Genomic DNA, 16,893 nt, shown 5'->3' on the forward strand with positions numbered 1-16,893 from the left:
AGTTAGTATTAAATGTATTTTACTCATTATCCAGTCCAAGTATTTTACCAACATGTAGGATTTAGTCAACAAGAGAACCAATAGATCAAGAGAAGATTAACATGATAAAACTGCCTGATTTTACCCCTTCCAGTTTACCAGGCTCATGATTCAGTCTTAGTACAGTACCTGTTAGTGTTGTCAAAGGCAAGACAGAGTCAGTGTCTATAACATCAGCTGCTTGGATAAAGCCATGTGGTGAAGGGACGATAAGTATTGTTTCATCATCAATTGTTTGATGAACTTGGTGTACTATGGTGGGAGACTCTAAGTCCTAAATAATATTTAAAAAAGGAAACAAAAAAAAAGATAGACTTACATTCCCCAAGTACGTCCAGGTCTGTTATCACTTAGCTCTCAAATATCCTCCATTTTAAAATTAGAACATAAAGGTTAAGACCTTAAAAAGATGGGTCTATGAACCTCAATAATCTCATAATGTAATATAATGAATATTGATAAAAAGGAACTTAAAACCAACAAACTGTCCTATGTCATTTGTATATAGAAAAAACAATTATGTTGCATTGTGTGATGTATCTGGAATCTATGATTACCCACACCACCCAAAGGTGCTCCAGGGAGTAGATGCTAACAAATGCCTCTCAATCTGTTGCCTGTGGAGAGGGGATACTTCAGTGAGGAACTATGCTCAGGTATATCCAGCAACAGGAGCCGGTCCACTAACAACTTTTTTCTTTTTAAATAATTTATGGCCAGCCTGGGCTACCAAGTGAGTTCCAGGAAAGGCGCAAAGCTACACACAGTGAAACCCTGTCTCGAAAAACTAAATAATTTATTTGTATTTTAGGTACACTAGTTTTCCCTGCATGCATGTCTGTGTGCTGGATCCCTTGAAACTGGAGTTACAGTTGTGAGCTGCCATGTGGGCACTGGGAATTGAACCTAGGTCCTCTGGAAGAGCAGGCAGTGCTCTTAACCACTGAGCCATCTCTCCAGCCCCCACTAATAACTTTGTCTGTCTGAAGAAAAAAAGGGTACTAGAGCAGTGGTTCTCAAACTGGGTGGTTGCAAACCCTGTGGGGTCACATATCAGATATTAAATTTCAATCAAGCAGCAAAACTACAGTTAGGAAGTAGCAATGAAAGAATTGTATGGTTAGGGTCACCACAACATGGGGAACTGTACTGAAGGGGCACGGCATTTGGAAGGTTGAGAACCACACTGCTCTAGAAAGTATCTCTCCTTAAAGTGCCTGTGAAGCCCAAGGTAAAACCCATAGGCTGCAGTCTCCTCCACAGCTTACCTCAGTAACATAAGCACTGGCTAAGTCAGACGGTGGTTCTTCCTGCTTAAGGTCGGTGTCAGCGATTTCTTCCTCTGTTCTGACCATAACACTATTCATCAGTTCGGTGCTATTTTGGTCGCTGAATTTAGACACATGAGTATTAAATGATGGTTGTATAGTCATCTTAGGCCGAGGAATTTCATCTGGGAAAGTGTCAGCTTCTAGTGCGTCTGGAGGCTCAGGAAAATCAGATGAATGAAGATCACTATCAACTGTGAGTTCTGCTTGGGATATTGAAGAAGCGATGTCTTCTGTAGCAACAGTTTGAATAATGACTCTTGGTGTGTGACACTGCACTGTGACATTGTCACTTGTGTTCAACAGATGTTCTGGCTATAAAATAGTAAAGGAAACTATCAATGACAAAGAACTAGCAGTTTCCCTTCCCGTATCTTTCACCTCTGCAACTGCTTCTATCATTACTTTTCTAGAATCTGTGTTTACTTCCCAGGGAGTCCCTTCCTCTTGTAAATCCCCTATTTGAATGGATAGCTATCTAATAAAAAGGCAGCAGTGGCGATTAGAGGTACACCCAGTGAAGAATTAAGTACAAAATACCACAACTGAGGACAAATCATACAAGTAGTACTCTGATACCCAACCCAAACTCCTTTACATTTCTATCAATTAATCCTGACCCATAACAGACACTCAAAAATGAAGTATAATTATATAACATACGGATAAAGCATGAACAATGATCTGTTCAGGAGAAGCAGGAGCAGCAGCTGCCAGGGTTACTGTGGGACTTGTGGTCAGAGTTAGGGGAAGGCCTTGACTTGAGCTTGTTTGAAGAAGGTAGGTGCCTGGAGTACCAGTGGGCTGTAAATGGAAAGACTAAAGAAGAAAAAGAGGCTCAACACAGGTACAAAAGCCTATGGATTACGTCTACATCTGCATTTAAGGAAACTGATTTGAATTTAGTAGCTAGCGATGTACTTGCCAATCATGAAGGTACAAATGGCAAAGGGAATACTCTTCATTATGTATACTGTTTCAATATCTGAGATGTAATGAATACAGCATTTATTATATCTTTTGCTCCATACATTTCTAGTTCTGGTCTCAACTAAGCATCAACATGGTAGGTTCATGAGCCACCACGGGCAATGCAGTAACCCAATTCTCAGTCACCTCTTCAATCTTTTCTCTGTGGTAAATAAACCAGTAAGATGTCTCAGTGAGTTAAGGCACTTGCCACCGAACCTGAGTTTGATCCCAGGACTCACTAAGTGCAAGAGAACAAACTCTTACAAGTTACCCTTTGACCTCCGTCAGCATTAAGGCATGTACCACACACCGCATAACAAGATGCATTAATAACAACAACAGTTTAAAACACCAAGTTTTTGAGAGGGCATATTGGCAGTGTTTATTTACTTGAAATGTTTCTAATGGAGTGATTTTAGGAAATACTCCTCTATTAAGGAAAATGAAGATGCCATTTGAAAAGGTTGTCAACTAGCAATACATTTATCTTTTGAGGTTTTATAGTGATAGATTGTTATTGAGTCAGGGTTATCCTAACAAGCTGTAGAGTAAGTATTTTGTACTTTAGGGAGGGCTAGGTAAGCTGGAGAGTCTGTTTTTCAGTATAATTATCTGGGCCAAAGTTCCTTTCCTGTGTCCTGGATCCCTGAATACAGGTTTTTTTCTTATTGCTAACAAGGAGATAATACCTATGTTTCACAGAAAGGGCTGGTAGAATTAGAAATGATTATTGAAGTGCCTACCACCACTGGGAACTCAGTTTTTCTCTGCTTTCCCCAAAAGTGAAAATGATTGGTTTTCACTTTTGGGGAAAGCAATCATTTTTCTAAGGGTTACACGTACTTATCATAGACAGCTAGGAATCAGTGCCAATACTGTATACAAACATGCACTTCAAGTGTTTTAATAAACTTACGTCTATATATTTAAGAAAATTATGTATTTGGGTCATTTGCCTGCTATTGGTACACTCAATATGAGCCTGGTACCCTCAGAGGTCAGAAGGGTGTTAAATTCCCTGGAACTTGAGTTACAGATGGTGGTGAGCCAGCATGTGGGTGCTGGGAACTGAACTTGGGTCCTTGGAAGAGCAGGCAGTGTTCATAGTGCTGAGTCTCAGGCTCTTAAAACACTTTGTTGTGATCTCCTAAGGAAAAAGCCTTAACACTACCCCAATACGCCTTTCTCAAATAAAAATAAACAAGCATAAAATGAAAGTTCTGTTATGACCAGGGTTAAAAACACTGTGCATTCCTACTGTGAGATTACTATAGTCTCTCAAGTCCAAAGAAACAGAAACAGAATCTTCAGGTCTTCTGGTGCTCTTCAAGGGATTTAGCTAAAGGGCATTGACTAAATTATTGTACTAATTAAATTATTGTACTAATATGTAATTCTTCAAAATAAACAAATCTTGAAGTAACATGAATAGTGTTTATATTTTCTTAATAAAATAGGCACTAACTTCGGGCTTGTTTTAGGAAGGAGGGCACGAACTGGGATCTTGACTTCTTGAATTTTCATTGCCTCTAAAAGAAACTCTATACATTTAAGTCATGACCCATTTTCCCCACAACTAGAGGCAACCAAAATTTACTTGTATTATATCCAGATATTTATTTGGGGAATTTCAAGTAAGTGAGAACCACAATAGATTTTCTTTCACTTATGGAACTACATGTAGGTTAAGTCCACTGTTAAGCCAAAAATGTATTTTTACTATCTTTGACTCACTGAAGAGCAAGTTGGTACACTGTGGATGAGTGCTTGTTTACCTAGCAATTGTATACCACCCAGCACAGTAATCACATTGCTATCTGAAAATCCAAAATAGAGCATTCAGGTGTGAATTCTGTGTCAACCAACATTTTCTTTTTTTTAAGATAAACGTGCAGTTAGAATTTGGTCACTGATAATGAGTGTGGGGTGGGTGCACCTGTGTGCAAGTGCATGCATAAGCTAGAGGTCAACATAGATGTCTTCCTCAATCTCTCTTCAACCAGTCTCTCAATGAAACAGAGCTCACTGATTTGGCTAGACTGGCTGGCCATTAAAACCCCCAGTGATGGGATTACAGGTACGTGTATGCTGCCATGCCCAGATTTTTTTTTTTACAATGGTACTGGGAATCCAAGGCCTTGTGTTTACAAAATAAACACTTTATCTACGAGCTATCTCCCTGGCTCCTGATAACTGCTTAACATTTTTAGAGATAAAAGATTTTGCCAAACTGTAACCATTAAGGACTGGAACTAAACATTTTATATCCAATGACTAGCATAAGAGCTTACTCAACATATTCAAGAAATATTACCAACATCTCATGAAGTGTCCACCAACTTTTTCCTAACAATCTGTTTGACTTGAGCCAGTACAAATCTGTCACACTGACTCATCATCACTGTCATTTTCAGATGTAAAAGTGCATTGTCAAGGTACACATGGACAAAGAGCAGGACAACAACATCAAAGTGAAGTCCAATTTATGTCCAGTCTATCACGTTGGCCTCAGAATTCTAATTTCACCTACTTACATAATACATCTATGAAAGATACCTGATCTTTCTTTTGCATAAAAACAGCCAATAACTATTATCTGAAGTATTACTCACTGGAAGAATCTCAAATGTCTGTAGTGTTCCACTGTTTAGTGTTATTGTTTCTGAGTCAACAGAAGCAGCAGGGGAGTCTGTTGAAGCTGTAGTAAGAACAAGGACAATAAGAAAATGCTTTGTCAAGTTTCTCCAATGGAATCAGCTGTCAGGAAGGAAATCTCATATTGAAAATTTATATAATGTACTTATCTAGGATGGCATAAAGATCAAACATATACAACAGCTAACTTCAGCCCGCTGCAAGTTTTACTAAACAGTCATGCCTACCCACGTTTTTTTCTTTTTAAATATGGTTGCTTTCACACTTCATAGAAAGCAGTAGTGACATCACAAGGCTCATAAAGCCAAAGATACTATCAGAATCACATAAAAGGTTTGCTAATAACTCTTGGTGTGTATCTGAAAGTGTTTCAAGTGTTAAGAAGCAAGAAGAATACACCAAGGCTAATATGGAAGGAGAAAAAGAAAGGAACTTAGAATAACAAAAATTTCTGTACATTTTAGTAAGCACTATAAATGTGGACTGGCAGTCTCTAACATTAGCTTTAGTTCTAGTAACTCTGCCTCTTCCACGGCCACTGGAAAGTGATTTAACCCAAATCAACATTCAGAGATTTTATCTGTCCTTCCTATATAGAATTGTTATGAGGAGCAAAAGCAACTTTAAAACCAAAAGAATATATGATAGTAATTTTTTTCAGATGACCATATTAGATGGGGTCTAACAAGCAAAATCAAGAGACTGAGGTCAGAATGCTAACAATAATGGATGGGATACAGAATTCTTAACTATACTCATCTTGCTGGAAGTAATAAAATACTCTTAAGCTATTAAAAAGAGATGGTATGAATGAGTATTAAGGTTTCATTTATGAAATATCTGCTCTTCCTAATGGTGGCTAACACTCTCCATGCACAATTTATACTTAATAATAGCTCATCTATTTAGAATAGGAACTTCTGCTAATCTGTAGTTCTTAAACTATAAAATAAAAAACATGGAGGGCCAAATAAAGGAGTAAGGCAGGTCATTAGTTTAAATGTTTCCAGAGCAACTTTGTTTTATGCTGCAGGTGATCAAACCCAGGGCTTCACCCATGCAAGGCAAGTGCAACCCCCCTCAAAGGTACCTTTGATAGTCATTGCATATACAGATACATGGTGCTCACAGTATCAACAGGTGCCCAGTGTTTCTCAACAAGGGCATCATGCATGCGGTGTGCGTGCGTGCATGCGTGTTTGTACTAATGACAGAAAGCACTATTAGCATCTTGTAGATGAGGTCAAGAAACACGGAGCATACTGTAATAGGAGGGTATCCTGCAAAGACTTATTCAAAATGCAATAAATAACAAATGCCTGGGTGTGAACAACGATGTGTATACTTGTGGGCAATAATCTTTTCATAGGCAAACAGCATCATGTAGGACCACCACCACCACCAAAAAAAAAGGGGGGGGGAGGGGTTAATGGTAAATAAAGATGGTTCCAAGGATTGGAACTCAATTCTTTTCTGTCACTAAAATCAAAGAAATGTCAGAAAGGGGGGAGGAAGGTAAACATGGAGCTGAAGTGAAAAATCTTTTCTCTCTATATTGCTGGGTCACTGAACTTTTCTAAGCATAAAACTGTGACAGGCAAAGATAATTGAGAGATTAAAAACACTTCCCTGTAGCAAACTGGCCCTTTCTTATCTTACATTTTTTCAATCTTTATAAAGATCCCATTTTTAAAATATTCTACCTCAGCTCCACCCCTATGTTGTTTGCATTCTGGAAAAATTAGAAATGACCTGTCACACTGAACACTATTTCTCTGCTTGACAAGTAATTTTTTAGGAAATTTTCTGCTAATCAGTGATTTAGATGTCTATCTGACTAATTTTATAAAAATCCTTATCCTTAATTATAAAATCTAGAAAGATGATTTAGAAGTACTTAAACTGTTGAAGTTCCTCCTGTTACACATTCATTCTTGTGCAAATGTTAACTGAGTCAAACATAAAATTCCTTAGATCTCCCAATTCATCAATTTCCATCAACACTCTAGAAGACTAAAGGCACTGGAGCCTTAATTTGATCCTAAGGCCCAATGGCAAGGAGTCTCGAGGTGCCAACACTTACAGACGTGGGTGATCTGGACTGGAATCTGCATCGCTGCCATGGGGCTTGGAGAGATGGCTGTATTATCTTCCAAGCGGGCGACTCTGATCTGAACATGCTGGACACTGGAATTGCAATTACTGTTTGGAACTCCAGATCCTGATTTAGTCTCCAAAAGCACTGGGTTGTTTTTTTGGTTCTCATGTAACTGTTTAAGACCTTTTATTAAGACTGAAGGGAGATGGGTAGACAAAAAGAACATTGACTCTCCGACAGACCACCATCTAAGCAACAAGGGAAGCAGGGTGGGAGGAGGGCAAGGAGGGAAGTATCTGGAGTAAATAGCTGTATACTGCACGTGAGAACTGTCAAGATAATAAAAAATTCAAATTATAACCTGTCTTTAAATCTTTGGAAACATCTATCATAAGAGATTAAAAAAGGATTAAAAAAATTTTTTTTGGAGATGGGAGTGGTCTTGCTATGTTGCCCAGGTTGGTCTCCAATTGTTGGTCCTAGTGATCCTGTAACTTCGCCCTCAAGCAGCCTGGACTTAGAGACATGTGCCACCATGCCTGCCCAGACGTTAAAACTTACTAAAGGAATATTGTTCTTGCCATCAGAATTATAACAAAATGGAAACAGGTGGACACTGTTAAGGACATGGAAATAAAACATCTCCTGGGTCCTAGGGCTTCTGGCAGAACTATTTAGAAGACTACTGGTGATGTTAACACATTGTTGTTGTGTTTTTTTAATGAACAATGCACACACATTCTTCCACCAATGACTCAAGGGCTGCACTTGACTGCCAAACGCTAATACATATTCCAGGTCTTTCACAGGGCTGCTCATTCTAGATTTTGCTCTTTCTGGCGGGTGTGAGGGGGACAGTGTCTCAGTCTGTAGTGATCTGCCTGCCTTTGCTTTTCTAAGTATGGGAATTACAGGTGTGAACCACCATGTCCAGCTTTTGCTCTTCCATGATAATCTATACTGATTTTCTGTAACTGGGAATTCAATTCAGTCCCTCAGCACTGAATTCTACTTTGAAAACTGCAAGTTGGAGTGCCAAAAGAGGAGAAGTGAGTGTGGTAACCTACAGCAGAGACTCTGTAACTTAGGCTAGCACCCAAAAAGACAATGGAATGACAGATCTGTATGTAAATCCAATTTAGATCCCTGGAAACCCATGGAGCCTATTTTCTACAAAATAGGGCACCAGACTTTTCTTCAAATAACAAACTTAGCTAATGTATTTAAAATTGCACAACTGATTTTTGAAGAAGGTTTGTACTAAATGAAACCATGTAAAATGTATTTCCTCTTTAGCGTTATGTGGAAGAATAAGAGCATGTTTAAGTGTACAAATCACATGGACTCTTCTGTAGGGCAGAAAAGACAACTACCGAAAGAAATAGGGCAGTTTAAATGAAAATCTGCCCTAACTGCCTTTACTTGAGGCAAAGAACTTCTAACCACTAACTTTTTAGGAGTAATACTGTAAGCAAGTAGTACATTACCAGGAAACGAAACATCCTTATGGTTTGCAATTTGCCTTTTGATGGTCCACCATTTACTTCGAAGCCACTGTGGTGAACGAACACTGCTCCATCCCTCAGCTAACAGATCCCAGTTTATGTCATTTTCATCAGCTACATCAAGCTCTGCTATCCTACAGATCACAAAATAAATCACAAAATTAGATCCTAAATTTGTTTGTAAGTCTTTTTCTTACTATAGGGGATAGGACCAGCAATAAAGGAAATGGTAGGTTAGGACACTGAGGTGCCATTATCAAAGAAAAAGGACTCAAGCAGTCCAAATAAGTAGGAGCTAAGAAATGCTCAAGTGCAACCAGGGTACGGAACTGTAAATGGGGGGAAGCAGATGCAGCACCGTGAAGGAAAGGGAGCTGGCTAGAAATTACAACTAGATGAAGAACAGGTTCAGTTGTACAGAACTGTGATGTTTTATAGTTTGTTTCTCTGTGTAGCCCTGGGTGTCCTGGAACTCGCTCTGTATGTAGACTAGGCTGTCTTGAATTCACAGAGATCTACCTGCCTCTGCCTCCAGAGTGCTGGGATTGGGATTAAAATTTACACCAACACTTCCCAGCCTTAGTTTGTATTTTTAGTAAGTTTTTTCTTGGCTCTAAACTTTTCCATTTATAAAGAAACTAAACATGCTTAGAAATTCCCCATATATAAAAATGATTTAGTTGACAAAAAACTTACAAAACAAAATGAAAACAACAAAAATCAATATAACAGTGCAACTAAATCTGAGGTTTTAAAAGTCTGTATTTCAGCCGGGCGTTGGTGGCGCACGCCTTTAATCCCAGCACTCGGGAGGCAGAGCCAGGCGGATCTCTGTGAGTTCGAGGCCAGCCTGGGCTACCAAGTGAGCTCCAGGAAAGGTGCAAAGCTACACAGAGAAACCCTGTCTCGAAAAACCAAAAAAAAAAAAAAAGTCTGTATTTCAAGCCAGGCAGTGGTGGTGCACGCCTTTAATCCCAGCACTTGGGAGGCAGAGCCAGGTAGATCTGAGTTCGAGGCCAGCTTGGTCTACAGAGCGAGATCCAGGACAGGCACCAAACTACACCGAGAAACCCCGTCTCAAAAAAAACCAAAAAAAAGAGAGAGAAAAAGTCTGTATTTCCTAGCTTTAACTGTCACAATGACTTTTGATGTTTAGCATGGAGTAGTTATAACTACGATAATTTTGTTTTGTTCATTAGTTTTCATGGTTGAAACAAAGAGAAAACCAAATTCCCCCGACTTCATGCTGTCTTCTGAATTTGTGCGAGGCAGAAGCACTTCCTTTGATCTAACTTGACAGTGTGTGTGTGACTTAGCCCAGGCCAAGCAAGCACCGAAGCTCAGAGAACTGCAGAGCCCTCTCCACTGTGCTCCCACAGGGAGAGCTGAGGCACACTGCAGGACAATCGAAAAGCCCCACCGCCACGGCCTGAGTCTCTGATCTTCGTTCTGGCATTTTGCTCGGGCACTAAATCAACCTTAAAGGAATAAACAAAAAAGCTCAGTACAAAGTACTCAGGGTCTTTAACATGGCTCTCCATTTTTCATTAGGCTTTCAAGGAAATCAAGAAGAAAGCCTATCAAGACATCTACAGGAAGGCAGCAGGCTTTTGTTGTTAAAAGATTTGGGACACAAACCTTAAGATGAGATTGATTTCATCTTCCTTGGTCCATTCAGTACCCCCGCTTTGTTTCCAGTTCAGGTAGTTGAGCCATTTGGAACGGCACTGCTTTTCTGAGCGGGTACCCACTCTTTCAGCGACAGCTGCCCAAGACACGCCCTGTGTGACGATGTCACCTGGCTCTGTGCTTGTTAATTCATGAACCACCTCTGCAAGTCTCTTTTCCTCTTCTTCTGTCCATTTCCCTGAGAAGGAAATCATCCAGACTACATTGTTATCTTCTCAACCATTATAGGATAGAGCCCTCTTTGTTCAAGTTCAAATGCAAAGTATGAGTCTTTTGGTTATCAGTATATTTTGCAACAGCACTCAGTCTGGAAACTGCATGTACTCACTAGAATTGTATTTTACTGGCTTTTAATGGACAGAAATATAACCTCAAACAACAAAGAATTATGTATCCTCAAATTATATCGAGTTCTTTATATAGAAATAATAAAGCGAGAAGAGCTTCACTGAGAGCTCCAAGGAGAGAAAATGAATGCTTTTCACCACTCGCCAGCAACAATGGAGTAAATGTGAGGCTGTTAGTAAATGATAGAGAATATGTACAAATCCATCTGTGTGCTAAACTACTTCAGTGACAAGGGGTTCATACCATCATTTGTACAGCCCACCCAAGCCATTTTGACAATGCATTAGTCATAACATTAAATTCATACATTTTAATTCCATCCTTTTCAAATCCCTAAGCTATTAACAATATCTAATGTTTCTCTTGTGTTTTTATGTAATGGAAGCTTGAGCAGAAAAACAGACAGAAAGGAACTTAAAAGAATTCTTTACTTTTTAGCTGTTACTAAAATTTTCTAGAAAAATTAAAAAAAGAAAATTGTTGTTCCAGGATCTTTCACGGAACAAGTATTTACTGAGTGTTTGTCTGGATAACACTGATGAACTAGGAGGAAGCTCTGTTCTTCCAGCACAGCGTGGCAGGAGGAAACCATTCTGTGAAACCAGAGGGAGGCTGGCAGGTCCACTCTCAGAGAACAGCAGTGTCCCCGAACTGTGCTAACGAATGAGATCTATGCCCACAGAAGTGCAGTCTCTGGAGCTTCTGCTTCATTCCTTAAGCTAGTCACACCAAAGAATGAATGACAGTTGGTGAAATTCATGTTCTTGATGTTTTAATGGTAATAACGACATCCGGGAGGTAGATGACATATTCTTGATCTCACTTTAATTAGGTAAAGGGGTAAAGAAAAAGACTGTTTAGAATCTGAAGCTAACATGAGAAATTTTTTTTTTGTAATTAAAAGACTGAACATGGATTATGGATTCTTCAGGAACATTAAGCCCAAAGGAGACCTATGAAGAGTGTCTGCTTTAACCTGTTTTACAGAGGAATTAAGGCTCAGAAAGTTGAGACAACAGCAAGGAGTTTCTCTGTACTACTGTTTATCACAAACCGGCCTGATACTTATCAGTACATTTGTATATACAGTCTGGCCAAGGCACTGAAATACTAATAATCATAATTTATAGAAAAATATAATTCAAGTTGGAGATCCACAAAAATATATCCTAACCTCTGAAACACGCACAGGTTCTTCCTGCTTTAGGACGTCCCTGCACCTGAAGTTGTCACAAACATAGGCTTGTGTTCTAAGTTCAGTTAGATGGGCTTACATCAAAATTACTTCTGTATGTCTTAAAAGGCAATGCTCTTTCCAAGTGGAGCAGCTTGGAACTGATATAAGTCTGCAGCATGCTAGACTGAAACTGTCTGAAAATGAAGTGTCACTATGTCACTGTTAACAATGGTCAGCGAAACTCGATTTAAAAGCACAAAACCCGCCTGGCTTTACCTAATTAAACTGGAAGAAAAAACAAGACAGACTAGGAAATGCTCGTTAAATGAAGGTGAATGCAGAGTGTCTGCAGGGGCAGGAGATGCAGGGACCAGGCGGTCCACGCAGCGCAGCACTCAGTACCTGTGTTGCAGGTATCCTTCATCAGCCGGCAGCGGTCTTTGACAGAAGAGGCACTTCTTCCTAGGGCCGCCCCTATCGTTGCCCAGTCATTGCCATGCTTTATCCGGAGCCTAGAACAAGAGTCTGCCAATCAGCATTTGGTTCAACTGTTTTCTCCCTCTTAATCTCATCATTTATTCTTCATTCTTCTTCTTCCCTTTTGACTGGTTTGGAAGTTGTGGGCAGCAATACTTTTGAGAGCCAAAGTTTGAAAGTGTGGCCTTTTTTGGGGGTCCACAGTTGTCTGTGGGTGAAAAAAAACAGGCAGCAATGGCCCTTTTCCTGGGTCAGAGAAGAAATAGATAACTTGGATATGTGTTCAAAAAAGGACCCAATTTTCCCTCAGGTCATCGACACAATTCCCAGGCAAGCCCCAGAGCTTTTCCTTCCGAGCATATTCCTGACAAGCTCTTTTTCTGACACCTAAACTGTCCAACAGATCTTTATAAAGAGTCCATCACACTGCACTCTACAGCCTCAGGGCAATGAAGCAACACATGCCTCTGTTGATCCAAAAACCCTTACCACCAGGTAGAGGCAGCCTAGACAGTGAAGGCAACAGTCACCAGGTCAGTTTGATATCAAGCCTGTGATCCTGGTAATAAAGTGGCAAAATTTATGGTCCAGGCCACTGAAAACATCATTTAATTTCTTTTGGCATCCTGATTGGTGGTCTCAGGAGCACCTGGTGACCGACAACCTGAGAATCATTTGTCTACTGTGGGCGTGGCTAATATGTAACTTCTAACAGAATTCATGGTTTTAACAGCCAGACGAAATAATACCAGCTGGACAAAAAGCTCAAAGTTTCAGATTTAAAGAGTTAAAAAGCCAATAATTACAATCAATGAAAACAAAACTGAAAACTTACTCCTTGAGCTTCTCAATTTCTTCAGGAGTGTATCTAGAAATTCAGAACAATGGAAAAGATATCAATTAAATACAGAACACTAAAAATATTACCAAAAACCAGTTTTACTTAGAGACCTGAACATTAAACTATTTAGCATATGGATAGTATTTATAAAATGTTTTAAAGTGAGTTCTTAAAAGTTAACGTGCTTCCACGTTCTTAAAAAAAAAAAAACCCAGTAATTACTTTTTGCTATAATACACATAATATACTGTATCATTTTCCCTATGGAAATCCAACATTTAAAACATCTACCTGCCTCATCTTATCTACATGTTCCTTTATTTCAAAGTTAGGTCTAGGGATTCTCAAATTATAACTGCTCCAATAGACTTATGGACAAGTACATAGTAAAGAAAAAAAAATTCTTATCTTTCTCTAGCCAGGCATAGAAACTCTAACAATCTTTTCCTTCATTTCCGCAGCCCATACAATGTTCTTTTTATACATTTATCTGAGAACTCTATGAGGTTGTATACTCTGTAACCAGTTCTACCGCATGGAAAATTTCTGAAAGTTAGTCACGTATTCACTCTTTTTGTCCAGCTTCATAAAATGTGAAGTGGACTCCTTTCAGGTTTCAAATGTGTTCTCACTGGTAGCCTGCTGACAGGAAAACCAGCATCGGAAGCTCAATAGTGTCTATCAGGTCATACTAATGCTACTTAAAAATCTCAGTGACAAAAGTATCAGCAATACCACAGAATCATTCCATTGAACAATTCTGATACCTTTCCATAAATGCTACCTTTAGCAGAAATCCATTCATCATTGCTATCTAAGCTATTCTCAATTCCAGTTTTATTTAAAAATACATGAAGTCACTAACCTTGAATAATATATTCCCAAAACCAACAAGAAACAAATACTGTCATTGAATCTGGCCTTCTTTTAATACTCCCTACATCTTTAACCACCCTAATTTTTAATTTCTACAAAGCAAACTCTGACACAGTAAATTCAATCAAGTTAGTCTAAATAAGAGTTTAGATTTCTAATTTCTAAAAAAGTCCTTATTATGAGGTTCCACCATATACTAACACTTTCAGGATAAAATTGTCAATAATGATTCACAGCTGCCTCTTCTTTAGGAATTAACTGTAAAAAATGGCAGTTCCTCAACTCTTCCCCAGTTACATGAAAACATGCAGCATCACAAGTTTCCATACTTTCCCACATGGTTCCTGTCATCATACATGCGCAGCACTCTTCTATAAACTGCAAACAAAGGTCGGTTCAGCCCCCACGCTATAGTCCTGTAGAAATCTTTTCTTTCGTCTTTTGACATCTCAAAGATGATTTCTGTAGCATCTTTTATTCCGCGTGCCTAAATGGGTTACATTTCTTTGATTTAGGGATTTCTGATACAATGCATGTGGATATACTATGCTCTTAAACTAGTTTTAATGTTAAAGGTCAACAATGACATTCAGAAAGACTCTACTGCTAGCAAGTCTAAACTTTAAGTAAACTTTAAAATGTTGCAATAGTTATTCAAGTGATTCTTAAGGGCACCAAAAATAAACTATCCAATTCAAACACCTCAATTTTGGCTTAGATTCATAAATTTCTGTTTAAATTTCATTTAAAATTTATAAAAAATTAAAAATAAACTTGAAACAAGTACAAGAAAATCAAAAGAGCAAAATTAATCACCAGCAATCAAACTGAAAGGTAAGTTTAAAAACTGGTTCTTTGAAAGAATGGCTTAAGAATAAATTTTGAAATGATACATTTCTGGCAAAAATAAACGGCACAAATACTAGAAATGAAGGAAATGTGGCCTAAGTAGAGAGTGAACAACAAATAAGCATTATGAGCCATTTTATAAGTCTGAATTTACACAGAATGACCAAATTCCTAAAAATAGTCAACTTACCAAAATGAATTCTGTAAAAGATAGAAAATCAGAGACATAAACCAGAAAATTAAAAAAAAAATCTGTTACTATTAATCTTACCATAATGAAAGTGCCAGATCCAAATGATATTATGAATAAACACTTCCAAATACTTAAGAGAAAATAATTGGTGATATTTTCTGAGGCTAACATAACCTCAATAACAAAACCCAACAAGGAATATTTCAACTAGGGCAGGGCTTAAAGCTTACTCATTAGGAAAGGCCCTGAACCCCACTATTTTAGTGCAGAACCCAGAGATGTACAGGAAAAGTTTGTACATCGAATGTCGCTATCCCACCTGGCAGAGGCCACTGTGAGTTTCAGAACAGTCATCACTGAGGACTGATACCAGCACATTTACAAAAACATGTCACATTTCAAAGTAGGGAGAAAATACTCATAAATGATAAAACTCATACTGAATCAGGGTTAGCTACAGACCTGATAAAAGAAAGTATCAGAAACACATACTTGAATAGAATTATTTGTAGAGAATGTCTTGTATATAGATAGCCAAAAGGTTTTTGAGAAAAACAAACAAGCAAGCAACTATTGTATCAAGTTGCTAAATACCCAATCAATAAATAGACATTTGCATTTCTATACAAAGCTTATGAAAGTCATCTATGGAGAATACAGAATTTTAAAAAATATTGTAACTTTTATACAAAGAGAGTCAGTGTAATTCCAAAAAAATTCTATCAGGCTTTCATTCTCTACAAACTAATTTTTAAGAGAAGAGGGCTAAAAACAGCCAAGACACTCACAAAGGGTCTTTTCCTGCCAGGTATTAGACTATTCAAGCTAGTGTTAAACTGGTACAGGTAAGGTAATAAAAAGATAAGCTAGAAGGAACTTGGGCAAAAGAATTTCACACCGTACAAAATGCTGGGACAGTTGTCATTCATACATAAAAAGAACTGAGGCCCTGTTTCACATTAGTTGGGGGGGATATTAAATGCAAAATCATAAAATGTAAACAGGACAATAAATAAGAATAGGTTCATACCTATGAGATGCTATCTTACACAAGCATGCAAAATCAAGTTAAAAAATGAAAAAAAAAAGATATTGAAATTAAGAATGTTTGTTCATTAAATGTTATTCAAAGAGAAGAAAAAGGCAGGCCCTAAATTTTGACAAGGTTTCTGTAATGAATGACCTATAAGCCCTTTACGTATACCAAATATTATGAACATCTAGCAGAAAACAAAAGCAAAACCTATACCAAATGTGTAGAAAATACAAAGAGGAATTTAAAAAGAAATATAATGGTCAATAAGCATCAAAAAATATTTTACTTGAAAAATCAATAGCATAAACCTAAAAAGAAAGTATGCAATTTCTGTGTAATGAACAACCTGAAATACATTTGTACAGTAAAATATAGCAAAACAAGTCAATAGCAAAAATCACAACACTGAGCAAGAGAAACAATTTATGAAATACCATCTTTTTATATATAAGTGTCAAAACCAAGTAAAACTACAGTGGTATGTATCTTGCAAAAGGGTGAGAATCTTTCCTAACATTCATTCATAGAGTTTCAGAATTGCAGGCAATTAAACCTAAGGTAAATCCAAGCTAAATGCCAGGCACTTTGACGCTTGGCACTGGAAGTGCTTGGCACTGTGGGACAACACGGACTGTGAATGTCTGCCCTTCTTCTCATCTTCGCTTGTGGCAGTTGTTATCGTTTTGCCCACTATATGGAGTCTCTGACACTTAACCAATGAGAACGCTGTTAAAAGGGCTCCGCAGCATTTTTCTAAGAGTACTACACAGTAAGATCAAGGATTAAAAACAGTAAGTTATCTTTTTCTCT

At 38.1% G+C, this 16,893-nt stretch overlaps 1 protein-coding gene across 5 annotated transcripts in view; it reads right to left on the reverse strand.

Moving 5' to 3' along the window:
* The window catches only part of Dmtf1 (cyclin D binding myb like transcription factor 1), a 53,603-nt gene that overhangs the window by 1,287 nt on the left and 35,423 nt on the right, over nucleotides 1-16,893 (reverse strand). For 3 of the 5 annotated variants that reach the window (XM_028862141.2, XM_028862122.2, XM_028862132.2), the window contains 10 exons: nucleotides 14,335-14,492; nucleotides 13,124-13,156; nucleotides 12,214-12,323; nucleotides 10,236-10,464; nucleotides 8,580-8,731; nucleotides 7,078-7,287; nucleotides 4,952-5,037; nucleotides 2,031-2,186; nucleotides 1,308-1,682; nucleotides 169-313 (listed from right to left, as the gene is read on the reverse strand). In XM_028862141.2, coding sequence (XP_028717974.1) covers nucleotides 169-313; nucleotides 1,308-1,682; nucleotides 2,031-2,186; nucleotides 4,952-5,037; nucleotides 7,078-7,287; nucleotides 8,580-8,731; nucleotides 10,236-10,464; nucleotides 12,214-12,323; nucleotides 13,124-13,156; nucleotides 14,335-14,492 — 1,654 coding nt within the window. The remainder of the gene's footprint in view (nucleotides 1-168; nucleotides 314-1,307; nucleotides 1,683-2,030; nucleotides 2,187-4,951; nucleotides 5,038-7,077; nucleotides 7,288-8,579; nucleotides 8,732-10,235; nucleotides 10,465-12,213; nucleotides 12,324-13,123; nucleotides 13,157-14,334; nucleotides 14,493-16,893) is intronic. The other 2 variants (XM_028862126.2, XM_037203543.1) reach the window with 2 other exon arrangements.

This window comes from Peromyscus leucopus, chromosome 3, assembly GCF_004664715.2.
Source record: "Peromyscus leucopus breed LL Stock chromosome 3, UCI_PerLeu_2.1, whole genome shotgun sequence".
Taxonomy (NCBI): domain Eukaryota; kingdom Metazoa; phylum Chordata; class Mammalia; order Rodentia; family Cricetidae; genus Peromyscus; species Peromyscus leucopus.